The following is a 24848-nucleotide window of genomic DNA, read 5'->3' as shown; positions in this document are numbered from 1 at the left end:
ACTGCAGGGCCCCTCTCCAACCCCAAACCCCCAGCCATGTGGGGCTGGTGTCCCCTCCTGCTCCCAGCTCCTCCCGCACCTGCTTGAGCAGTGTGTAGTTGGAGCCATCCAGGTTGAGCTTCCTTAGGTAGTACCGGTTGGCAAAGATGAGGAAGGGCTCTTCTTCTGCACAGGGAAACCACAAGAGGTGTCAGGGAAGCGCCGCTGGGATGTGGGCAGATTCCCTGCAGACCCACCGCCCTCCCTGCCCCACTGCTTTCCAGCTCTCCTTTGTGAGTCAGGTGCAGCTACTTTGCTTTTCAGAGCACGATGACCGACTCCAATGCCAGCAGCATCCCACGGTCACCAGAAGAGCACCCCTGCTGCCGAGTCCGCTCTCAGCTCTCACCTGTGACAGCTTTACAGCTGGTGGGGTTGTCAGGTTTGAGCTTGTAACCCTCTATGCACAGGCACTTGTAGCTCCCCAGAGTGTTGATGCACTTCTGGCTGCAGGGGTATGTGGTGGAGCACTCGTCGATGTCAATGCACGTCTTCCCATCATCCTTCAGCCGGAACCCAGGACGGCATCTACACTGCAGGAGGCAACCGGGAGCTGTTAGACGTATCCAGGGCTTGCACACTGGGACGTGACAGGCATCACCATGGGACAAGCGGGCTCAGGCACAGACAGCTTGCTGACACAAGAGCAGCACACAGAAGCACGGGCCAAAAGTGCCCATGTGTGCATCCCTTGCCCAGCTGGCGCAGGACAGAAGCAACCCTCATGCTAAGAGTGTCTGCGAAGGAGGAAGGGAGCAGGAGAGCATCCCTCCAGCCGACACTCCCAGCCTGCGGGCTCCTACCTTGTACCCGATCTTGAGGTCCTCGCACTCCTGGGAACAGCCGCTTAGCTTCTTGTTGAGACACTCGTTGATGAAGCAGTTGAGCTCATCCGAGCCATCTGTGCAGTCATTGTTGTTGTCGCAAAGCAGCGCCTCTGGGATGCACTTCCCGTTCTTGCAGAGGAAGAAGGAGTCGTTGCACTTGTTCTCTGCAGCGGGACGGAGAGGAGGCGGCAGTGGTCAGCACAAGGCAGCTTGGCAGCCCTGCTCCCCAGCTGCGGTGCCCGCAGGTACCTGGGCTGCTGCAGCGTGGGTTCTTGGGCGCCTCGTCCGAGTGGTCATGGCAGTCGAACTCGCCGTCACACTCCCATTGCCTGTTGCTGAGGCAGCGGCCGTTGGCACAGCGGAACTCATGGGGGCCGCAGGTGGGATACTCTGTGGGAAGGTGGTGGGCTCAGACGGCGCGGCCCACCTCCTCGAGCCAGCTGGGAGCGACGGGGGCACTGTGGCAGCTGAGCTGCATGGAGCTGTGGCATGGGTGCCCAAATCTCCCTGCATCCCACCTCGGGACAGGGCTGTGCCGCAGGAGCCAAGGAGGCGGCAAACGTGGGTGGTTTTGGATCTCTCCAAAACCACTCTGTGCCAGGGTGGACGCCCTGCAGTGGGGCTGGGGGGGACAGCTCTCCTGCACCGAACCCCTCTCGCTCCCTCTCCTGGTTTCCCCTCACCCTGCTCTCACATCAAACGCCTTCTGGATGATGAAGACCCATCCACGGTCCCGTCTCAAAGCCCAGGAGACCTAGCATGGCTGCCAGGGCCAGTGCTACAGGAAATATAGCCCTCGTTGTCCTCCCCGATCCCGCGCACACCCACCACACTCCGGGGACTCGTCTGAGCCATCGCCGCAGTCATCATCGTGGTCGCAGACGAAGTGCTTGGGAATGCACTGTCGGTTTCCGCACATGAACTCCCTCTCATCGCACGTGTTGTTGTACACTGCAATGAGGCATCACTGTCAGCCCCCCGCCAGACTGCGTGCTCTCCTGCCTGCACCCCCAAACCCCTTTGTCTTGGGGCACTGGGGAAAAGACCTGAGGCACAGTCCAGTCAGGACAGGGACTCCTACTCCTTCGCCCCCAGCCTGAGCCCTGGCCTGTGCCCATGTCCTTTGGCTGTGAACAGCACCCAGGCAACGTGGTGCCTTTGGCTATTGCTCCGCAGCATGATGCTCCTCCTCTCTGCAGTGTCAGAGAAAGGCACCCAGACATGCCCATGTCCCCGTCTGCTGTGACCACAGCACTGCAGTTTCCTCCTGCAAGCCTGGTGGGGAAGTGGCTAGGACGAGGCATCCTATCTGCTACTGACAGGGACCCCGGGGAGTGGGGCCAGCTCCCTCGGGCAGCTCTGCCTGCATTACACTCCATTCCTCTCCCGCACCTGCCCCACCATGCACCCATCCCTCCAGGGACTCACAGCAGCCGGCAGCGAGGGTCTCGTCAGCTCCGTCCGCGCAGTCCTTGTCTCCGTCACAGAGCCAGCGCTCTGGCACGCACACATAGGTGCCCGGGCACTGGAAGGACCCAGTGCTGCAGGTGGTCAGCCCTGGGGAAGGGAGAAGCAGGATGGAGGCCGGTCACCCCCATGGCTGGAGAACTGGCACTCTTGGGCTACGTGGGGCCCAGGAGAGCAGTGAGGACTGTAGCACAGGAAAGCAAGGGTGGGAGAAGGGATGGGCAGAGGGAGGAATACACAAGAGATGGAGCAGCAGCACAGGCAGGGACTGAGAGAGGTCAGGGCAGGGGCTGGAGCAGACTCACGGCAGCGGCTGTCCTCATCAGAGCCATCCCCACAGTCGTCTGCCCCATCACACACCCAGAGCTTGGAGATGCAGCGATGGTTGTTGCACTCAAACTGCACGGGGTAGCAGAACTTGTCTAGGAGAGTAGGAGAGGAGAGGTCAGAGCTAGGGTGATACCAGGGGGACACAGCAGCAGTGCTCAGCCACGCTGGGCCAGCCGGGCTCCAGGGCTGCAGCCCAGGGTGGTGCTGGGGCTACTGCTCGCCCAGACCTGGCAGTGCCCACACGCCATGCTGACAGGCACTGCAGCTGTAGGAGTGGTGTGGGATTCCCTACTCTGGAGCTGGGGAGGTTCCACAGTTCCTGAGCACCATTTGCGGTTTGTTCAGGGAGGTTGGAACTAAAAATGTAACTCAAGTGAGCCGTAACTGGCCACCATCAAAGTGACCATGGACACTCGTGCGTGTGCTGAGCGAACAAACGCACCAAGACATTTGCATTGGTCACAGTTAAAAGTCCAAACTTATGGAATAAGACTGCAGAGCGGGAAGAATCCGGAGCCTGGTCCTTGGCAAGGGGACATCAAAGCGAGGACAGGGTCCTGCCTCCCCTCCAGCACGCTTGCGCTCACCACCCCATGCTATCCCCCCAGAGTCCCATGCTCTCCCCACCCTGCCGCTCACTGCAGTGAGTCTCATCTTCTCCGTTCTCACAGTCGTCCTCTTTGTCGCAGGTCCAAGTCATGGGGATGCACCTCCCACTTGGGCAGGCGAAGTAGTTGGCCGGACACTTGGGTTTTCTCCCACCTGGTTTGAGAAGGAAACATCAGGTAAGGGTGGTGGCGCGGATGTGTCCTGCCTCCTCCCAACCTGGAACTGCCCGACTCTGAAGAATTCCTCCCCAAAAGCCCTCTATGATCCCGCATCAATCAGCGCCCTGCAGCACCCTCTGTGCAGGAGCTGTGCAGGCAAAGGGTGATGGTCCTGGTGTGCAAACAAAGCATCCACCACCCAAACAGACCCCAAAGAGGAGCACCCGGCCAGAGGGTCAGCATGACACCCCTGCTCTCCCCAGCCCACAGCCCCCTTTTCTCTCCCCACTCTCACCTGGGCAGTTGCGCTCGTCTGAGTAGTCTCCACAATCATTCGCCCCATCGCACACCCAGCTCGGAGCATAGCACAGAGAGGTGTGTTCACACTTCTGGAACGTGGTACCCTTCACCCCCAGCTTGAAATAGCTGCTGCAGTCGGTGGCGGCTGCAAGGAACCACAGGAGCCCTGGGTGACGGGTGCTGCTTGCCGGTGGCACAACCCTTCGGTCCAGCTCCCACCACATAGCACAAGCCCTGGCCTTGCTGTTGACAGCCCTTCCCTCCCCACAGCAGCACCGAGCTGACTCTGCCCCACGTGTACCCCAAGCTGCTGGGACCACATTAAGCACCTGTGATGGGCTATGGGGTGGTGAGGTGCCAGGCACGGCATAGGGGGCTGCAGCCATGGGCTGGGGCCGCGTCCCGCTGGTGGGCTGACCTGGGCTGGCCTCTGCTGATTGGGTGGGAGCCAAGGCCCTTGTCCCTCCCCGATTCAGCACAAGTCCCAAAAACTGGAACAAGGTGCAGGGACCCAGACCCCTGCACGCAGGCGCAGAGGGCAGGAGCATCTCCAGAGCTACCGCAGGGCAGAGCTGGGGAGGCAGCAGGAAACATGGGGCAGCAGCTGGGGCACTCACTGCAGTTCATTTCATCTGAAGCATCCTCGCAATCGATGAACTGGTTACAGCGGCTTGAATTCCCAATGCAGGTCCCATCTCGGCAGCGAAACTCGGTAGCAGCGCAGCTGGTTTCTGCAAGGGAGAAGCCCCCGCAGCAGATGAGGCTGGGCTGGGGGACCCAGCGGGTACAGCCACCCAACGGCCCCCACTAGCGTTGTGCACATGCATGCACACACTGCCCAGCACAGCTACGGACCGGACCGTCTGATCCCGCACTCCCGGCTCTGGTCCCCTCCCAGCTGAGACCTGGTGTCCCTCTGGCTCTCGCACTCTGCATGGCAGCCTGAGCTCATCTCCTGAGCTGGCCTGTCGCTGGCAGACCTGCATGGACTCAGGGAAGCTCCTGACCTTCCCCGTCAGTTCTGAACTACGTAGACAGGCTCCTGCAGCCCTACAGCTCTGAAGGGATGCTGCTCTTGTGGCTGCTTGGATGCCCTTTTCTCAGGGACACAGGAGCCATGAGGAGCAGCGACACTGCACCTCGCCATCGCCTTGTGTTCCTCCCGGGTGTCAAACCCCTGCTCTCAGGAGGCTCTGGGTGCTGCATGGCCGTGCTCGGGAGTTCTTCCTCCCGGCTGTCAGGGAGTGAGCTTTACAGAGTGGTCTGCAGCACAAGCAGCACAAGTAGGATTTAGACCTTGACTCTCCTTTAAGCCCTGGCTCTGCTCTGATCCTGTCAAGCTGAAGGTAACTCTTCCCCAAAGTCTCTGTCCCTGTCCCAGACGGCTGACCGAGCCCTGGCAAGGGCTGGCCGGGAGCCAGCCAGCCTGCTTACTGTTACATGGCACTTCGTCCGAGTTGTCCCCGCAGTCATCCACGCCATTGCACCAGTAGCGGCTGGCGATGCAGCGCCCGTTCATGCAGTGCAGGTAACCCTTCTTGCACTTGCGGCTGCCTGCAAGGGAGGAGGAGGAGGAGAAGGAGAAGGAGGAGGAGGAGAAGGAGGAGGAGGAGAAGGAGGAGGAGGAGAAAGAGGAGGAGGAAAAGGAGGAGGAGGAAGAGGAGGAGGAGGAGAAGAAGGAGGAGGAGGAGGAGGAGGAGGTGAGTGCGAGGGCTGGCGTTCCCAGGCATCTCAGCTCCTCAGGGACCCTTCTGCAGGGGAAAAAACTACACAGGCAGGATTAGGAAATGGGGTCACTTCTGCTGTGCTGGCAACACGGCGGGGTCAAGCTTGGTCTTTGTGCAGCAGAGACCCCTCTCGGCTGAGGAGCAAGGGTTGCTGTTAGAGGGAGGGTGCTGCAGCCCCCACTGGATCGGCTCAAGGTGTCTCACTCTCCAGCCTCCCCCCAAAAAACTAAAAAAGATCTGGAGCCCTTAAAGCCTGGCCTGGCCGGGCCCATCTCTGGGAGGGCAGGAGGGACTGCGAGGACTTGAGGGACAAGACACCCAGGCACGCTGGCTCCCTTTGCTGAGCAGAGCTGACAGCTCGACCAAGGTGCCTGCACGTGCAGGGGGGTGCATGCGTGTGTTTGAGCAAAGCAGCAAGAGGAGGAACCTTACTGCAGTAGGACTGCTTCTCATCTGACTTGTCCTTGCAGTGGACCACGCCATCGCAAGTCCGACTGAAGTCAATGCAGTCGCCGTTCCCACACTCGAACTCATCGTGCACGTTGCAGGTGGAATTCAGGGCTGGGGAGGGCGTGGAGAACGTCAGCTCTGCCAGGCTGAGCCTGGCCTCACCTCCCCTTCCCATCCCCACGAGCTCCCGCTTCCACCTCCCCTCCACCTTTGCAGGTGAAATCCTCCTGCAGGACACGCTCGCCGCGGCAGGAGCAGTTGACGTGTCCTTTGGGCGTGAGGAGACAGAGATCCTGACAGCCACCATTGTTCACCCTGCACGGGGACAGCTCACCTAGGAGAGACAGAGAGCAGTCACACCAGGGAGAGTCTCATCAGTCCCTTCCCCCCTCCAGTCCCTTCCCCCCTCCTCATGCTGGGAAGAGGAAAAGTAGGGGTTCCTTCCCAAGCACTTCAGACGGGGTAATGGGGGATGCATGGGGTTGGGGGCATCCAGTCTTGGAAGGAGGATGCCCTGGGAAGAGCACAAATGGGGCAAATTCTCTCTCTCTTCAGCCTGCAGGGGGTTTGGAGATGGACAGGCCTTGGCGTGAGGGTCCCGCAGGGGCAGTGACAGGCCAGGCAGGATGGTGGGACGGGTTCCCCCTTCCCCTGGCCTGCACATAGGGTGGAAGAGCCGCGCTGCCCGGTGGGGGGCTGAGCTGTCCCTGATGGGGGGCAGAGGAGTGGGGGCCCATGGTCCTTACAGCTGTCGGTGTCGTTGGCCACAGCAATGATGCCCATGGGCTGCTGGGGGATGTCAACACGCAGAAGCTTCATGTCGGTGCCCACATACTTGTTGGCTCGTTGCACGGCCCTGCGCACCCAGTCCGTCCAGAAGATGTAATCGCCATAGACAGCCAGGCCAAAGGGGTGCACAGGCTCCGATTTCAGGATCACCTGCCGGACATTTGCAAACCATGAGCGTGAGGGAACCTGGCTGTGGGACGCAGCCCCCAGCACCACCTCAAACACAGGCCAGCCCCGTGTGTCTGCCCCGCGGGAAGACCCGACCCCCCTGTGCCCCAGGAACAGTACTGCTCTCCCAGGACGAGCCAGCCCCAGTTGCAACACTCGCCGCTGTCTTCCTCCATCTCTGCCACTGGGGCCAGGTCTGGACTCACGTGGCGGTGGGAGCCATCGTATTCACAGCGTTCAATTTTGTCCAGCGTGGCATCAGAGAAGTAGATCTTCTCAGCCTTGTGGTCAATGGCCAGCCCATTGGGTGTCCGTATGTCCTGGTCGATGATGATGAGGACATTGGCACCAGAGAGGGTGGCACGCATGATGCTGGGGTGCTGCTCGTTCCAGTTGGTCCAGAACATCAGGCTGGAAGGGGAGAGATACATAATATACAACATACCCCTGCATAAGAAGGGGTGGGAGAGGGAGGAATGAGGACACTACAGCCAGCTGGGAAACGTGGTACCCTATGGTACCAGCCGGCCAGAGCAGGGGATGGGATGAGGTTCCTGTCTTTGCTTTGGGGTGCTGAAGGACACGTGGGTAGAGGGGGCACAGGGCCTTTCCTCCCTGGGGTCCAACACTCTGTGCTGGGCACCAGTGCTTCCTCCCCTGTGGAGGAGAGTCCACCTGGATGCTGGCCCTGGGACCACACAGACCCCCAGGCAGGCTGGCTGGACCACCGATGGCCACTCACTTCTGGCACTCATCCAGCACGAAGGCCCGGGGGTGATCGTCCCCCGACATGGTGATCACTGTCTCCCTCTCGAAAGCCCCCAGGCGGCTCTGGTCCACGGTGTGGCGGGTGATGGTGGAGGTGGTGTAGCTCGTCCAGTACAGCGTGTCCCAGCCGCGGTGGTACGCCAGCCCCTCCACCGAGCCCACGTCTGCAGGAGGGGAGGACAGGCAAGGGTTGCGTCCAGCCTGTGCTGTACAAGGCTGCCCAGCTCATTCCACACAGCCAGTGCAGACGACGACACTTGAATGTGGCTTCTTTGGCAGCCTGAAGTTATTGCTTTTAATTACACCCCCAAAAAACCCTCAGAGGCTCTGACTGCTTGCTAACACAGCGCCAATGTGGCAGCACCTGAGGGGACCCCACAGGGCTGGGCTGGTCTGTGCTACGTGGTGAGCTGAGACCCCCAAGGAGACTTTAGGCCCCCCCTGGGCAGCCTCTGCAACCAACCAGGTAACTTCCTTGCAGGAAGGCTGAGTGACGTTCACATACGATGAAACGAGGACTTGAACTTGGCTTTCAAGCTCATGCTCTGATCATCTCCCCTGCACTGGCTGCGCCTTGCTCCGGGTCCCCCTGTCCCCGCAGCAGTGGCACTGGGAAGGGAAGGGTCTCCCTCTGCCAGGGGAGAGCTGAGGCCCAGAAGCACAAAGTGACAAGATGAAGACTCGTGGCAGACCAGGGAGACCTTCCCTTCCGCTCTCAGGCCAGGAACTTGAACTGTACACCCATCCTTCCTCCCTCGTTAACGATCAGCAAAAGGTTTAATGAACCGGCTACAACAGATGGGCTCTGCTCTCCTGATCTCAGTGATAACAGCTATCCCAAGTGCCAAATGTAAATACGCTCATTAGCGAGCACATCTATAACCCTTGCTGGAGGTGCTCCCTAGTGATGCCGAGCAACAGACGTGGTCCTTTCAACTGCAGTAGGAGCCAATAAAACCAACCAAGGGCAAACGGAGGGCTGGAGGTGAAGACGGGGCCAGGCATGGCATGGTTTGCTCAGGTTTGACAGGTCTGTCTTGGAAGTCAAATGCAAACACAGAGCAGATCCCAAGTTTGCTGCAGTGCCTTGTTTCTAGAGCAATGCATACCCACGTGCATGCCTGAGCCTCGTGATACACACTTCCTTGCCAGAACAAGCTCTGCGGATGGCTCCTGACACTTGCATCCTCTACCACAGGCTGTTGCCTCTTCTAGAAGAGGCTGTTGCCTCTTGCTCCGGTAGAAAGCTCACAGCTGAACCTTTAACAGCTGCCACTCAAAACACCTCTTGAAAACACCAAAAAACGTTAAGTGAGAAAAGAAAAGAAAGCCCTTGGGCGAGGAAGGAGGGAGTTCAAGAAGAGTTGACTGGGGAGAACAGGAAAGAGAGGCCTGGGGGCAGATGCTCGTGGAGGGAGCCCAGTGACACTCACTCTCCACGATGGTCTTGCGCCCTGTGCCATCGTCGTTGATCTGCTGGATGTTGCCGAAGTGGATGTCACTGTAGAATATGCGGTTGCTGCCCTTGGAGCCGTAGCGGTAGTCAAAGGCCAGGGCAATGACGTTCTTCATGTGCTCCGCATCCTCGAAGGGCTTGATGGGCGCGTTCAGGTTGTTCTCGTCTGACAGGTGGATGCTCTTGAGGATGGTGCGCTCTGAATACAGCAAGTAGCCATCGTAGTCCCGGCAGCTCACCCCGTCCTCGGACAGCATGCCGTGGGCACAGGCACATGTCCTCTGCCCATTGCCCCGGAACAGGCAGAGCTGCTGGCAGCCCCCATTGCTCTGTGCACAGATGTTGGTGCCTGGGGAGGAAAGAGGGGATTGTTCAAGGAACTGGGCAGACTCTGTGTAGGAGGATGCTCCCGCTCGGCTGCTTTTCACCTCTCCCCGCTCCCAGAGGAAGTGGGTGAAGAAAAGGGCTCAGCCCATGGCACGACACGGTTCTTTGATGAGGACACAGTGGCCCATTTGTTGTTTGTTTCTCCATCCCCCTCCCCACATCTGCCTGCCGTGGGAGCCCAGCCCAGGCAGCCGTCGGTGCTCAGCAGTGCTGCACGAGGCGCTGACACCCTGCTCCTGGACGCACCCTTCTGCCTGGCCCGGTTGAAGACTTTGATGTCCTTGAGCTGCACGCCGATCCCTGTCCGCAGGGACACCGACTCGGTGGCATTGTCCTTGTTGCCTCTTTTGATGGAGCCATTCGCATGAGTCCTAAGGATGGACAGAGTCACGGAGCAGCCAACGCGGGGCTCACCTCAGCAGCACCCTGTATAGTGGTACCACCACCTTCCCCATAGCACCTGCCAGCTCCCCCCACCTCCCGCACGGCTGGTGACCTCCAGCACCACTGGACCCTTTGGGCACCATACCTATCACTCCAGTAAATGTACTCCTCAAAGACTGACACTGAGAACATGTCCATGTTGTTGCTGGATAGAACGACCTCTCGGTTTTCACCTGTCTCCAGGTCAATTCGTTCAATCTTGTCTGTCCGGGCATCACACCAGTAAAGCTTTCCATCCTGAGGCAATGAGAAACAATCCCAGTCAGTAATGGAGCAGGGCACTGGGGTGGCACTAAGGCACCCTCTGCACCTCCCACCACATCCAACAGAAGGTCCCAGGGTTCAGATGACAACCACCCTGGACAACCCTCCCTGCACCGGAGAGGAGATTCCAGGGCCCTGAGGAGGGAAGCTGTGTCCCCAGAGTCCCCACCAGCTGGGACACAGCTGCAGGGACCCTTGGGACCGGCACACACCCCACCAGGCCCCAGGGCGGCACCATCCTCCCAGATGGTGGCTGTACCTCATAGTCAACAGATATTCCGTTGGGCCAACTGATGCTGACGTTCACCAGCACCATCCGCTCGGTCCCATCCAGGCGTGACCGTTCGATGCGGGGGTACTGGCCCCACTCTGTCCAGAACAGATACCTGCAGGGGACAGCAGGGACGTGACCACAGTGCTGGTGAGAAGCAACACCCTTGGGCTTTTTGGCCCTCAGAGCAGAGGACAAGCACCTCTCCCCCTCATCCCTCCACACCAGGGCCTCAGTCCAGACCCCTGACGATCTGCCAGCCTCCTGGGTGACATGTGCTTGCAGACCACGCTGCAGTGGGGAAAGGAGCACTGCATTGCAGCTGGACGCAGCCCAGAAACCAGCCCGTGTGCCAGGCATGTAAGGTGCTGTTCTCCATCCTTCCCTGGATCCAAACAAATCTCCTCTCCCTGTGGTTCAGTCCAATGCTGGAGCCAGTCCGGGTAGGCTCCGCTTGGATTTTCTGAGGTGTTGGCACCCACAAAGTCACGGGGAGCTCCCAGAAAGCTCAGCCCACCAGTGAAAGGGTGGTTAAACCCAGCTGGTTTGGACACCGGGGGCATGTCCCTCCGTGTGGCAGGCGACCTATGAGTCCTCCTCCACTGAACACAAATGGCACAGCTCTGCTGGGACAGTGCCGGGGGTCTCCGGTACGTGCCCACCCCCCACCTGACGTCCCTCTCTGGGCGGCTTTGTGCAGTGTCTCACCCCTTCTCTGGATGGACTGTGATGGCCCGTGGCTTGTCCAGCCCCTGAGAGATGACCACGTAGCGGAAGGACCCGTTCAGCCTGGCCACCTCGATGACGTCAAAGCCCTGGTCCGTCCAGTAGATGTTTCCTGCAGAGGGGACAGTAAACACCTGCCCGAGCCTCACTCCCTGACTGTCCATCTGCTCCTCCATGCTCCAGAGCCCCATCTCACCGGCAATCCAGTCCACGGCAATGCCCTCCACGCGGCCAATGCCATTGGTGACCACGTCCTCCCGCCACGTCTGGTCCCGCTTGGCCCGGCTGATGGTGCTCAGACCCATGTCCACCCAGTAAATGGTGTCATTCTCTGAGAGGAGCCAGGCAGGACAGCAGGGGTCAGTAACCACCTCTGAGTCACCCCAAGGGTGGCACAGACCGGGCTGAGCCCGCAGCCCTGACATGGTGACCTAAACCCTCCCTCACCCAGAGCTGCTGAGGGGAGATGCTCTAGGGCAGAGCACTACCAGTGGAGGGTCTGGTGATGGTCTCCCTTGCACTCCCCCTCCTCACCCTCTCCAGTCCCATTGTCCCGCTCCTAGCCCCCAAGTCACCTGCGTGGAAGTCGATTCCCACAGCCAGCGATGTCCCCGACACAGGCACGAGAGCATCTGACTTGTCATTGGGGTCCAGGGGAATGCCACGGATCCCCTCGTGGACTGAATACAGGAGGAAGGAGCCAACACCTGCAACACAGATGCGGGGACAGTCAGATGCATCCCAGAAACCACACACTGTCCCTTCAACAGACAGCCACAACTCATGGAAAACTGCGACAGCAGCCCGTGGAAGAGCACAAGCCTGGCAGGGCTGGTGCGAGGGCTTGACCCTACCACCACAGCAGCACCGTGAGTCCTTGGCCCGGGCAGACGGCCCAGGACAGCAGAGGGACAGGCAGGGCAGGGCAGAACCGCGCTGGCTGGACGCACTGGCAGGCTGTGCAGCTGCCTGAAGCATCCCCGCACAGGCAGCCCCTACGCCCACCTCTCAGCTGACTCTGCGGCTGACGCATGCGAGACGTGGGCCGGCAGTGGGAGCGTCAGCTCCGCGGGCAGCCGGGTAGGCGACGTGGGAGGCAGTCCTGCCGGACACCGAGTGCCTGATCCTGCCCACGGTGCTGCGGTCGGGGGGTGGCATGTTTGCAGCACTGTGGTTTCTCACGGAGGGAGGGATGCCCCTGATTCACTTGGGGCCCTGCGTGAGAGGCGACTAACCAGGATGAACACAAGGAGGAGAAAACTCCTCTGTGATCAGGATGGGACAGCTTTCATCACCACACGTGCAGGGGAAGGAACGGGAAACCTTGTGGAAAGAGGCCCGCTCTAAACCATGCATGAACACAGTCAGGGACAAGATTTCTGATGGCTGGGGCAGGAACGTGGGGAGCAGCAGCAAAGCCCTTCCCTGCTCAGTTCTGTGAAGGGGCTGCATGCTGGAGGCCACAAGCCCCGGAGCAGCCTGTTCAAAGGGTCCTGACCCACAGCGGGGCACAGGGGAGGCACGAGCGAGGGCTCTGTCCAGAGCCGCCTCCACCCCTGAGTGCTGGCAAAGGCTCTGTGCCGCATCTGGGTCAGGGCAGTGCTTGTTATTCAGTGCCTGCCCTGACCCAGATGGTGCAGCAGCTCTGCCAGCCCCCTCCAAAAACACCGAGAACATTTTGCACACAAACAGCCTTTGAGAGGCCCTGGCAGTGACCGGGGAGCGGGGGGGGGGGGGCTTTCCTCCCAAAGGACACGGTGGCAAACCAGGCAGGGACTGGGGATCTGCAAAGCAAATGTTGTGCCGGCTGCCGAGCCCCGTTCCCGGTGACTGTGGCAAGACAGTGACCCAAACCTGCTGCTGGCAGCAGGGGTCTCGCCTCTCCTTTGAGGGCTCCCACTGTGCAGTCCTGCTCCCCTCCTCCTGCTAAACCCAGAGCTCCTGCGCCGCCCATGCTCATCGCCGCCGGTCCCTTGCAGGGACAGCCCATGCGAGGGTCTCGCTGCCGCCCAAACCCACAGCCTCTCCTGAGCTCCCCCGGTGTCTCTCTGGCCCCCAGTGTCCTTTTGCAGCACTGTGGGGCGCAGGGAGGCAGGGGGCAGTCAGGAGGAGCGCACACACAGCCAGAGCGAGCAGTAACAGCCCCCCACGCACCACACCGGCACACATGCCTTGCTTGGCCATGCAGCACTGTGTGGCACAGGCAGAGCCGCAGCATGCAGCAGGCACGGCCAGGGGAGGCTGTGAGGTCTCTCTGCTCCAAGGGGGTAGTTAGGGCGAGGGGACGGCAACAGGCACGCTCACCTTCGCAGGATTGCTGCCCGCTCTTCAGGCTGTAGCCCGCTGTGCACATGCAGGACCGGGAGGTCTCGGAAGTGGGGAGACAGAGCTGTGAGCAGTCACCATTATTTAGGCTGCAGGGGTTGGTTCCAGCTGCCACGGAAAGAAGAGGGGTGAGTGGTGGCCAGGGGACACCCGCAGTGCTGCTGGCACCCAGGGAGAGGCTGCGGCAGCCAGGGCCAGCACTGCTCGGGGCAGCCACACAAGATGTGGGTACTCTGGGCCAGCCGGCAGGGACCCAGCACAAGGGCAAGGCCAGGCTTTGTCCAGCAGGAAGGGATGGGGTCAGCCAGCTGCCCAGTGACCATGGGCCAGACTCTGGCACCACTGGCATCCTGGCAGAGCAGACAAGCTGCTGTGTGGCCCTGCAGGGTCTCTGCCCTCACCTTGCTGGATGGTCTCATCATACACCTTCATGTGCATCACCAGCGTGGTGCTATTGCGCAGCACTGTCACCTCTGTCCCATCCTTCTTGTTGCAGGTGCCCATCCTCTCAGAGGCCTGGTCAGCCCACCACAGCTTGTTGCCTGGAAGGAGAAGGCAGGAACATGCAGCAGTTTTCCCCATCCCCTCCCGCCCCAGCAGCAAAGAGTGGTCCCTCTATACAGATTTACATGCGATGGCCCGGAAAAAGGGGTCTGAGCTCAGCCTTTGGTGGAGAAACCTCCCCACCACAGCTGCTAGAGGTGGCAACGAGCAGTCTGTGTTTGGGCAGGGCCAGGAGAAAGGGAAAGAGCTTCATGAACCGCCCCCATCACCCTGCCAGCTCTCACCCATGATGGCCAGGGCGGTCGCCTTGCTCAACTGACTCTTCATGGACTCGATCACCTCCAGGTTGCTGCCGTCCAGGTTGCATCTGTTGATGGTGCCGTTGCCAGAGCTGATCCAGTACAGCTTGCTCTCTGGATAGTCAATGGCCAGGCCTGGAAAGCAAACGACTGTCAGTGTCCAGGCAGCACGCAGGGACTGTCACCATCTGGGAGGTGGGATGGGACCGGCAGATCAGATGGGGTGACGGAGAGAAGGGGCATGCAAGAGGGCGACCCAGCACAAACCAGCCACCAGTGCCCTGGAGAGCCTGGGCTGCCAGATTTGGGGTGTGAGGCTTTTAGGACCAGCAAGGGTGCCGCAAGGTGGGGTGGTACAGGGCAGGCAGGGGGGTCCATACCAACAGGCCCTTTCTGGTTGGTGAAGAGGAGAGTGCGGTTGCTGCCGTCCATGTTGGCCACGCTGATGTTGTCTCCATCTGTCCAGTAGAGTTTCCTGCATTGGTGAGGGGACACTGAGTACAGTGGCTCCAACAGCCCCACGGAGATGGCCCATGCGCAGCTCTGTTGCCCTCCCAGCGCACCCAGGCCCTGCCAGCCCCTGCCACCCCAGCCTGCTCTCCCAGCTGCTCTCCAGCCTCTCCCCTCTTGCTACACAGCCCGGGCAGCCCCATGCCCTCCTCGCCTCTGGAGGACCTGGGAGGGCATTTGGTGTTTGGAAGCACTTGCCCAGCCCTGCCCAGCAAAGCCCTGTGCACACCCAGACTGGCACACGCTCGTGGATGCACACTTATCTGCAGCCTGTCCTTCATGCGCACACATGTGTGTTACAGAAACGTAGCCTGCTCCTTCACACACGCCAACAGGCACACACCTCCCAAGCTGTGGCCCCATCTCCTCTCACACACCTCCTACACATGCTGACACATCAGGAGAGCAACCTGTTCTCATCTCCACCACACACAGGCACTGTCACGCGCACTCACACATGTGCCTCACGTACACCTTCTCCTTTGATGCTCCCGGCCTGACCCCAAGCCTGCTGGCACCATGTCCCACTAGAGACTTACCCCCGGAGGGGGTGAACCACCAGGCAGTGAGGCTTGTCCAGCCCCTGGATCACTGCGTTCTTGAAGGAGCCATCCAGCCGGGCGACGTTGATCTGCTTCTTGTTGGCATCATAGCTGGTCCAGAAGAGGTTTCTGGAAACCCAATCCACAGAGAGGCCATGAGCGTTGGGCAGGTCTGAAAGGCAATGGAGAATGAAGACTCGTTAATTGTAAGAATGGGGCTGGGATGATGCTCAGATGAAGATGAAGGGCTAATCTCATGGAGCCGAAGCCTCTGGAGGACTCACAGCTCTGCCCCACTCCAGGACCTGGTAGGAGCAGCCATGCGGGGTGATGCTCCTCCACACTCACCCGCAGAGACAACGGTCTCCACGCCAGTGCCGTTGATGAAAGCTCTCTTGATGGTCTGAGTGCGGACATCAGACCAATAAATGCGCTGCTCCAGGGCATCATAGTCCACCACCGTGACGTTGTCGATGTCGGGCACCGTGAAGGAGATGATGTAGTTGTAGTAGGGGTTGTCGATGTCCACACCCCGGATCTCCATCTGCCGCGCGTACAGCAGGAACTTCTTAAACTCTGGGGAGAAGGATGAGAGGCACAGCTGTGGGACCTCAGCCTGGTCTGCAGAGCCAGTGCTGAAGCACCCACTTGTCCTCCCCACCCCAGGGTGGCCTGGGCAGACCCCTACCATAGCAGGTCGTGTTGTCCTTGTCCAGCTTCATGAGATGGGGGCAGGCACAGGACAGCGTGCGGTTGTAGTTGATGAGGCAGAGGTGGGAACATGGCCCTTTGCCCCCATTGGCTTCACAGGGATTAGGAGCTGCAAAGGGGACAAGACTCAGTGATGTCTGTTCCAGGGGATGCCAACCCAGGAAGCCCCAGAGAGCCGCCTCCGCTTCCCCAGGCCTCACCCAGGGGCTGCCGCGAGGGGTGATACACCTGCAGGTCGAAAGGCTGCGTGTTGGTCCTCTGCACCACCGTCACATTGTGCCCTGTCCACTTGTTGGCCTTGGCCAGCGTGTTGGTGCGCCAGTCAGTCCAGTAGACCTCACCCCCGTACAGGGTGACAGCAAAGGGATGCGACAAGTACTCGTGTCCCCGCAGCACCTCGATGTGCCCCGTCCCATCGTACAGGGCTGAGTAGATGGCGTCTGACCTGTGCCCGGCAGGAACAAGGGGTGAGAGCAGGCAGACACCTGGGCAAGGGGTACCAGGCACAGGCAAAGGCCACGTCTTTATCCCAACAGCAACAACCCACAGGGTCTAAGCAGCTGCCTCCTCTACTCCACTTAATGTTGCTGCTGCAGAGGAGGAGGAGGAGGGACTGCTGATTTACACCAGGGATTGCAGTCCCCACAGAGGAAAAAATCCCAGAGCAAAGGCTGAAATGTGTGGCAGACACAAACAGACCCCACGGAGCAAAGGCTTTCATTCCCAATGCAGCAGTGAAATGGCAGACCACCACAAAAACAAGGGGGAAGGTGCCAGAGCTGGGAGGGATGGGATGGGGGCAGGGGTCCAGAGGCGACAGGAAAAGGCAGGCGTGGGGCAGAGATGGGTGTCCTGGTCCTACCTGGCATCAATCCAGAGGATGCGCTTCTCCAGGTAGTCGACAGTGAGCCCATTGGGCCAGCCCCCTGAGCCTGTCTCCTTGTGGATGGTGCGCCGGCCTGCACCGCTCATGGAGGCGGCCTCGATGCGGGGCAGGCTGGCATCCCAGTCTGTCCAGAAGAGGATCCTGCAAGGGACAGCGAGTGGAGATGGTCAGCACAAGGACACCAAGCTCTGCGTCCTGAATCAGCAGCAGGGTGTATGCCCAGACAGGAGCCCATGGCCTGGTTCCCGCACAAGATGCCAGTGGTGCCACTGTGTCCTGGTGACTGATGTCCCCTCCTGCCTTACCCATAGCGGGGGTCCAGGGCAATGGCACGGGGATGCTCGATGTCCCCAGCCAGCAGCGTAGTTCGCATGGTGCCGTCCAGCTTGGCCACCTCAATCTGGTCCAGGTTGCTCTCCACCCAGTAGATGTTGCCAGCGATCCAGTCCACGGCCAGCCCCTCGGGGGTGGCCAGCCCGTACTGTATCACCACCTCGAAGCTGGTCAGAGCTGCAGGGCACAGTGCCGAGAGGGCTCAGGCTGGTGCTTCCTCCCACCCGCCACCATTGTGCCCCATTCCTGAACAGTTCCACCCAGCTTGACCAGGTTCCCTGGCATGGGGAAGCTTCTTCCCCAAACGGGGTGGGAACCCCAAAGGGCTCAGCCCCACATCTGTGGCCCAGCGCCGGGCTCTCACTGCCCCCCTGCGGGTGCCACCTCCACAGTACTGGTGGAGAGGGGGCCAGGCTTTGTGCTCCCAGCTGCTGGGCTGCAATTACCATTAAGGAAGCACCGGGAATGCTAATTAACTCCTACATAATGAGCAACTTTGGAGAGCAGAAAGGGATCAGTACAGGGGCTGTGGGTTCCAGTGGCCGCACCACTGTGGGGTGCCAAGGAGTCACAGCCGGCACCTACCCCAGAACCACACCGCTGCTTTACTACCCATCTGGCCCCCACCAGCTTGCTCCAGGCCCCCAGGGCTACGCACCCCCATTCTCAAGCAGCTTTCCTCTGTAGATTTTGTCCTCCACCACGTCGGTCCAGTACAGCGAGCTCTGGTTGAGGTGGAAGTCCAAGGCAATGGTGTTGCGCAGCCCAGGGACCAGGACGCTGTAGTCACCCCGGTGCAGATCAATGCGGCGGATCTCATGGCGGTTGGAGAATATGATGAAGGGTTTGAAGGGGTCTGGGGAAAGCAGGGCAGGGTCAGAACGGGGGCACCAACTAGCAAGGGCTGCATGGGACCAACGGTCCCCAAATCTCTGGGTGGAAGGAGTCCCTGGCTCCTGGCCCCAGCCTCAGCTGTGGGACCACTCACGCCCCTGCACCATAAGGGGCAGCTCATGACAGGTGGGGACAGTGAGGGGCCCACCATCAGCACGCAGACCCCCCCAGGACCCAACTGTGCCCATCAGCATGGTCCTCAGCTCCGCTACTGCTGCCTCCGAGAGCAGGGGGACACCTCCCATCACAGGCAGCTGGGGCAACGCCGCCAGCCCCTGCAGCCCGCCCACACACACCCAGGCTGCGGCAGCTCTCGCCATCGGGTTCCAGCATCCAGCCCTCATAGCACGAGCACTTGACGTTGTACTTGTCCTGCTCGCACTTCTGGCTGCACTTGAGGTGCTTGGCGCAGTAGCTCTGGATCTGGCAGGTCTTGTTATCCATGCCCAGCTCCATGCCCAGGGGACAGGAGCAGACAATGCCCTCGCCAGGGGCCACGGTGCAGTTGTGGCTGCAGCCGCCGTTGTTCAGGGAGCACTGGTCTGTGGAGAGAGGATGTGCCCGTCAAGTCCTTGACCTGCTCCTGGCTGGGGGAGACCCTGTGTCCCCCACTCACCACAGAGCTCGCCCTCATCAGAGCCATCCCCGCAGTCGTCGGAGCCATCACAAAGCTTCTCGGGGGGGAGGCAGATGGAGGTGTTGTTGGCGCAGGTGTGGGAGGGAGGTTTGCACACCAGAGACTCACAGTTCTCCTCGTCCGAGTTGTCCTCACAGTCGCTGTCCCCATCACAGACCCAGGCCTTGCTGATGCAGCGGGCTGCCGACGGGGGAGCGAGGAGGGGGCAGGTCAGATGTGGAGGAGATGTTATTTTGGGCATTCAGGGTCTCAGCTGCCCCAGAGCATCCCTCCACTGCTGTCCCCATCCCCACCGAGCTGAGGTAGGTCCCAGCCCCTTCCCCGGGTCAGAGGGGGCAAGGGGCAGTGGTTCTCCCCTCCCCTGCTCTCACCTGAGTCCTTGCAGCCAAACTTGACGTTGGGGTCGCAGACATGGGTGACCCCCTCGCAGTTCTTCTCGTCACTGGAGTCCATGCAGTCCGTGTCACCGTCGCAGCGCCAGCGCATGGGGATGCAGAGCCCGTCCAGCCGGCACTGGAACTCGTCGGTGTGGCAGCCCCCGGGCGGGCGCGTGGCTGGCAGGAGGGCATCCGCTCACTGCCTTCGCCCCCCGGAGCTGGGAACCGGGCGTGCTCAGGGGGTGGGAGGAGGACCAGGCACTCAGCCTGGGGGCACCCAGAGGTGCAGGAGGGGGTATCTAGGCACCCAGAGTGGGCAGAGGAGGCCACAGGATCTCCTGCCTGGAAGGTGGGGCTCTGCCCAGGGGTCTTTTGGTTCTCCAGGAGGAATGGCAGCAGAGCTGATGCCCAGGAGGGTCCATCTGCTGCTCACGTGCTCCCTCCCAGGGCAGGACCTGAATCCCCCCAGATGAGGACACCGAGCAGTGGCACAGGGGCAGCCGAGCCCCACCGCGGCCTGGGACTCACCCTGGTTGGTGCAGTTGGCGTGAGTCTCATCACTGTAGTCCCCACAGTCATTGTCCCCATCACAGGTCCAGTGCACAGGGATGCAGCGCCCGCTGTTGCACTTGAACTGGTTGCTGGAGCAGGAGTGGCTGCAGCCCGCTTCATCGCTGTTGTCCCCGCAGTCATTGTCTGGAGAGGGAAGGGAAGCAGGACGGGGCTCAGAGAGCGCCCAGCCAGCTGGCAGCACTGGTGGAGGCACGGCAGGAGGGAGGAAGGCAGAGACCCCCGGCCAGAGGAGGCAGCCGGGGGAAGCGGGGAACAACGGGGATCTGACGGACCACGCTGGCAGACAGGACACGGGGCAACAGGCGGCCTGTCAGTGCCGGTGGTGAGACCCCTGTGGGGGAGGCCGGGTTGAACAGAGAGCCCCTGGTGCCCCCCGGCCCTCCCACCCCCCGACACACTCCAGGCGCGGCCACAGCACCAGCAGCGCACAAAGAAAATGAAACACAGAAACTGCATAGATCAGCCATGTACCTGGGGAGGCTGGGGGGGTGCCCAGCACCAGGGGGGCTATTCCGCTCTGCAGGGGAGCCGAGCTGGGGGGACGGTGCACTCTTTTATGGGACGCATCCACAGGGAGATGGGTTAGTACAGCCAATTGGGGGGTGTCAGCTTGGCTGGAGGAAACCCCATCACCCGCTGACAGGCAGGGGGAGCTTTGGTCTGATGGTGCTGCGACACTGGCAATGCAGCCCCTCCACCTGCCCTGCTGGCGCCGGCACGAGGCACGGGACCAGACCAGCTCGCAGGAACCACTGCGATGCTCTGCTCCTCTGAGGGTGCCCATCCTGAGCTTGGTAAAGGGCCTTTGCCTGCCCGTGCCTCTGTCTCCCTCGGCACAGGGGAGCTCATGACGGGCACGGGGACAATGGCACCAGCAGCTGCTGCACAGTTTCACCACAGCCCCGCTCCTGCAGCTGCAGCCCCCGACCTCTCTGGGCTCCCACCAACAGGAGCTGCCTGAGCAACTCTGCTCCGTAAGCTGGGAGGGACAGCTGCTTCACTCCCCGGCACGCCTCTCCTGCTGCTGGCGAGCGGGGGACATCACCAGAGAGCAGGGGGCATTGCCAGAGAAGATGGGGTGCATTGCCAGTGTCTGGAGGAGCAGCCCATGGGGCTCACAGCAATTTGGAGGGGGCAGGTTTGGGGGTTGCGTGGGGCCAGGTTGGGTGTCTGGTGCATGTTGATCTATGCACTAACCGGTAGGCTTTGGACAGTTCTTTTCGTCAGAGCCATCCCCACAATCTTTTTCTGAAACACAGAACCAACCAGACAGGAGAGTGGGCACAATGACAAACAAAACAACACAACACGGCACACGCACAGAGAACGGCACAAAACCACGTTGACGCTGGGACGCAAACATCGACATGGAGAGGGACAGACAGAGGCTGCGCAGGCACACCAAGCGGCCTGGGAGGCGAGACCAGAAGCAGTGGAGGGTTCTGGGGGAGCCTGGGGCAGTCGGGCTGGGAGCCCCTTGATGCTGCAGCTCCTGTCCTGTGGGTGCCTGGAGATGCTCTTGGCTGCATGGAGGTGCCCCACACCAAGGCTATCGCTTTTGCAAGCACCTGGCTGCCAGCACTGGTGTATCCCCAGGAAAAGAGACCATCTCTTGGCGGGGACAGTTCAGAGGTGGGGCTGTCCCAGGAAGAGGAGGCCACTTGCTCAGGAAGACCCCGGGGAGAGACCTGCACCCGCAGCTCCCCACTAACCTCCTGCACTCTGCAGCTCTGAATGTGCCTCACCTGCTCTGAAGCCACTAATTAAACCTAACGATGCAGAGCTGCTAGGAAAATTAAAACAAACCTGCAGGGAAGGAGGGCAGCCTTGGGGTAAACCCTCTCTCCCAGCCTGGCCCTGGAAACAGATCTGAGGCCAGATCTGAGCTTGCTGGGAGACTCTCCTGACTTCCCTGGGGCTATGGGACCTGGCTCAGCCCTGCCAGCAGCACAGGCCACTCCACAGTCGTCTCAAGCACTGGGGCAGAGTTTTGGCCACCTTGCAAAGAAAGCCAAGCTCTGCTGAAATGATCACTGTCAGGCTGGTCCTGCAACACACGGTTCCCCCAAGGGCAGCGAAGGAAAATGTGGGTCTCGGTGTTGCAGGACACACTTACAGCTTCAGCTAATGCCTCCTCCCTTCAGGACCTGGGCTCTGCTGTTCAGCACAAGGCTGAGAAATGGCCCTTGTGGGAACAGGGTGCCCTGCAGGGCTGGCACCCCTGCGTCTGATCTCGCTGTCCCTGGCTGCACCCCCCTCGGCAGCAGCAGGGCCGTGGTCCTTACCGTTGTCACACCGCCAGTTGATGTTTATGCAGCGCCCATTGTTGCAGGTGAACTGTGTCAAGGGGAAGCAGGTCGGATAGGCTGTGGAGGAGGCAGAGGCGTGATCAGTGTTGGGGAGACACCCTGTGCCCCAATCTTCACACCTGGCCCCACTGATGCCTCTGCCCCATCACAGAATCACAGATTGGTGAGATTTGGAAGGGACCTCTGGAGCTCACCCAGTCCAACCCCCTGCCAGAGCAGGGTCACCTACAGCAGTTGCACAGGACAGTGTCCAGGTGGGTTTGGAATGTCTCCAAAGTGGGAGACTCCTCCACCTCTCTGGGCAGCCTGTGCCAGTGCTCTGCCACCCTCAAAGGAAAGAAGTCCCTCCTCATGTTTAGATGGATCTTCCTATGCTCAAGTTTGTGCCCGTTACCTTTTGTCCTGTCACTGGGCACCACTGAAAAAAGACTGTTCCCATCCCCCTGGCACCCTCCTGTTAAGTATTTATAAGTATTGATAAGATCCCCCCTCAGTTGTCTTTTATCTCGACTAAAAAGACCCAATTCCCTCAGCCTTTCTTCATAAGAAAGATGCTCCAGTCCCCTCATCATCTTTGTAGCCCTTTGCTGGACCCTCTCCAGTAGTTCCCTGTCCTTCTTGAACAAGGGAGCCCAGAACTGGGCACAGTACTCCGGATGTGGCCTCACCAGGGCAGAGTCGAGGGGGAAGATGACCTCCCTCGACCTGCTGGACACACTCTTCCTGATGCACCCCAGGATGCCATTGGCCTTCTTGGCCACCAGGGCACATTGCTGGCTCATGGTCATACTGTTGTCCATGGGGTGAGGAGCAGCGCTCCCCCAACAGGGCCCTGCGCTCACAGTGTTCCCCAACCCAGCTCACCACACGAGGCAGACTCATCGGAGCGGTCCCCACAGTCATCGTCCAGGTCACATGTCCAGGAGATGGGGATGCAGCGCCCACTGGCACAGGAGAACTGGTTGGGGGAGCAGGTCCGAGCTGGCCCAGGAAGAGACAGACAAAGCTTTAGTAGCTGGTGGTGCCTTGCTTTGCCAGGGAAAAGGCGGGGAACAAACCCCCTGGGGCTCCTGCAAGGCACAGGCGCAGAAGCCAAACTGTTTGCAAGGTGGGCAGCAGGGATGAGTGAGGCCCCAAAACCTTGGCCTCAGCCCTGCAGCATGCAGGGAGCAGCAAAGGCTGCAGCTCATTACAGCAGTGTGCACTCTCCCTCTGTTCCCCAAGGACGAGGCAGGTTCCTCACCTGAGCAGGTGGAGTTGGACTCATCCTCGTTGTTCCCACAGTCATTGTCCCCATCACAGAGCCAGCGGTTGGGGATGCAGCGGTTGTTCTTGCACTTGAAACGGTCGGAGGGGCAGGTGTGCTGGTCTGTATAGGAAACACACACTCAGCCCCTGCCCATCTCCATCCCACCCTCATTCCTCCTCCATGGCTGGTGGGCAGAAAAACTGAGACAGAAAAGGGCAGGGAGCCTCAGACAAACTGGGGATCCAGGATCCTCATCTCCATTTCTCCCATCAGCCACTTGAGCCTGCTCCCCTCCTAGAGCTGGGGAGGGGACACAGGGGTCCTGGCTGCCTGATCCCATCCCAGCCACTGGCCCCACATCTGGGGGAAGCTTAGCCTGAATTCTGCCACCCCAGGAGCACATAAACCTCTACCCCACCGCACAGGAGGTGACTACGCACGGCAGAGCTCAGGGGCTTCATCACTGTTGTCCAGGCAGTCGTTGTCCCCATCGCATTTCCAGCGCTCCTGGATGCAGCGGTTGTTCTTGCAAGCGAACTCCCCGGGCTGGCACTGCGGAGGGGGGATGTAGGATGGGTTGGCTGGCAAGGGAAAAGCAAAGGGAGGGGATGATTTTAACCAAGTGACCAAGTGCAGAGCAGCAGCAAGGACAGTCCCGCGTCCCCAGGCTGGCAGGATGCCTACACAACTGCCCAGCAGCCCTGCGAGTGTACACAGACACTCGTGCCCATGTGCACCAGCTCCTGAGCACGAAACGCGAAGGCGCACCCCACGATCGAGGGGGAGAGACCCTCACCCAGCCTGCACGCGTCAGAAGAGCTTCACCCCTCTCATTTAAGCCGGCAAAGCACAGTACTGCTCAGACTCCCCACCCTGAACCTGCCTCTCCCCCACACTGGCAGCAGAGTGATGGCATCCCAACTGCGCGGGCAGCATCAGACACAGTTGCACAGCTTCAGTGCAGCGATCCCCACCAGGGATTTCCACCTGCTTCCCTGGGCAGGCGACTGTCCTGCTGCCATCATGCAAGAGGAGGAACCAGAGCTGGCAACGTGACTCATCATCTGTGGCTCCCACAGGTGCAGGGAGCACCCATCTCCCCAAGCCCTGGGACAGCCTCCCACCGTGAGAGGCATCGCTGCTGATATGCCAGAGTGGAGCTGCAGACCCCATGTCCCCCCCCCTCCCCCGGGGGAAAGGGGGTCCCCACTGCGGGCTGGGCCCCAAGGCAGCCTACCCTGGCAGGTGACAGAGTCCAATCCCAGGATCTGGTCCTCAGCACAGGCACACTGACGGCCCCGGGGGGTGGCCAGGCACAGGCTGCTGCAGCCACCGTTGTTTACGCGGCACTTGTTGGAGCCCACTGTGGAGGCAAGGCAAGGGTGAGGAGAAGGGGACTTCAGTGCTCAGGGAACCCTGCTGACCCATGGGGGGCTGCTGGGCACACCCAGCCCCCTGGACTCCCTCAACAGGGTCCACAGTGGGAAACCAGCTGGAGACCCCAGTTCACCAGGCCACG

At 60.6% G+C, this 24848-nt stretch overlaps 1 protein-coding gene across 1 annotated transcript in view; it reads right to left on the bottom strand.

Moving 5' to 3' along the window:
• LRP1 (LDL receptor related protein 1) overlaps positions 1-24848 on the bottom strand; it is an 89448-nt gene that overhangs the window by 15892 nt on the left and 48708 nt on the right. The window contains exons 15-57 of the mRNA XM_082496382.1: positions 24567-24692; positions 23770-23910; positions 23324-23449; positions 22945-23061; positions 22057-22137; positions 19727-19894; positions 19193-19375; positions 18801-19001; positions 18481-18726; positions 17949-18146; positions 17263-17467; positions 16934-17098; positions 16272-16516; positions 16049-16180; positions 15709-15936; positions 15358-15532; positions 14689-14783; positions 14294-14443; positions 13907-14047; positions 13485-13613; positions 11756-11887; positions 11377-11511; positions 11163-11292; positions 10443-10569; positions 10005-10156; positions 9722-9846; positions 9066-9437; positions 7607-7796; positions 7071-7275; positions 6654-6846; positions 6116-6241; positions 5890-6018; positions 5165-5284; positions 4348-4461; positions 3726-3875; positions 3291-3425; positions 2639-2755; positions 2295-2423; positions 1695-1817; positions 1116-1256; positions 843-1030; positions 389-572; positions 80-165 (exon numbers count right to left, since the gene is read on the bottom strand). Of these exons, the coding sequence (XP_082352508.1) occupies positions 80-165; positions 389-572; positions 843-1030; positions 1116-1256; positions 1695-1817; positions 2295-2423; positions 2639-2755; positions 3291-3425; positions 3726-3875; positions 4348-4461; positions 5165-5284; positions 5890-6018; positions 6116-6241; positions 6654-6846; positions 7071-7275; positions 7607-7796; positions 9066-9437; positions 9722-9846; positions 10005-10156; positions 10443-10569; positions 11163-11292; positions 11377-11511; positions 11756-11887; positions 13485-13613; positions 13907-14047; positions 14294-14443; positions 14689-14783; positions 15358-15532; positions 15709-15936; positions 16049-16180; positions 16272-16516; positions 16934-17098; positions 17263-17467; positions 17949-18146; positions 18481-18726; positions 18801-19001; positions 19193-19375; positions 19727-19894; positions 22057-22137; positions 22945-23061; positions 23324-23449; positions 23770-23910; positions 24567-24692 (6755 nt within the window). The remainder of the gene's footprint in view (positions 1-79; positions 166-388; positions 573-842; positions 1031-1115; positions 1257-1694; positions 1818-2294; positions 2424-2638; positions 2756-3290; positions 3426-3725; positions 3876-4347; positions 4462-5164; positions 5285-5889; positions 6019-6115; positions 6242-6653; positions 6847-7070; positions 7276-7606; positions 7797-9065; positions 9438-9721; positions 9847-10004; positions 10157-10442; positions 10570-11162; positions 11293-11376; positions 11512-11755; positions 11888-13484; positions 13614-13906; positions 14048-14293; positions 14444-14688; positions 14784-15357; positions 15533-15708; positions 15937-16048; positions 16181-16271; positions 16517-16933; positions 17099-17262; positions 17468-17948; positions 18147-18480; positions 18727-18800; positions 19002-19192; positions 19376-19726; positions 19895-22056; positions 22138-22944; positions 23062-23323; positions 23450-23769; positions 23911-24566; positions 24693-24848) is intronic.

Source organism: Vanellus vanellus (assembly GCF_965231255.1).
Source record: "Vanellus vanellus genome assembly, chromosome: 28".
NCBI classification, from domain to species: Eukaryota; Metazoa; Chordata; class Aves; order Charadriiformes; family Charadriidae; genus Vanellus; species Vanellus vanellus.
This window is presented reverse-complemented; position numbering and strand designations above follow the sequence as displayed.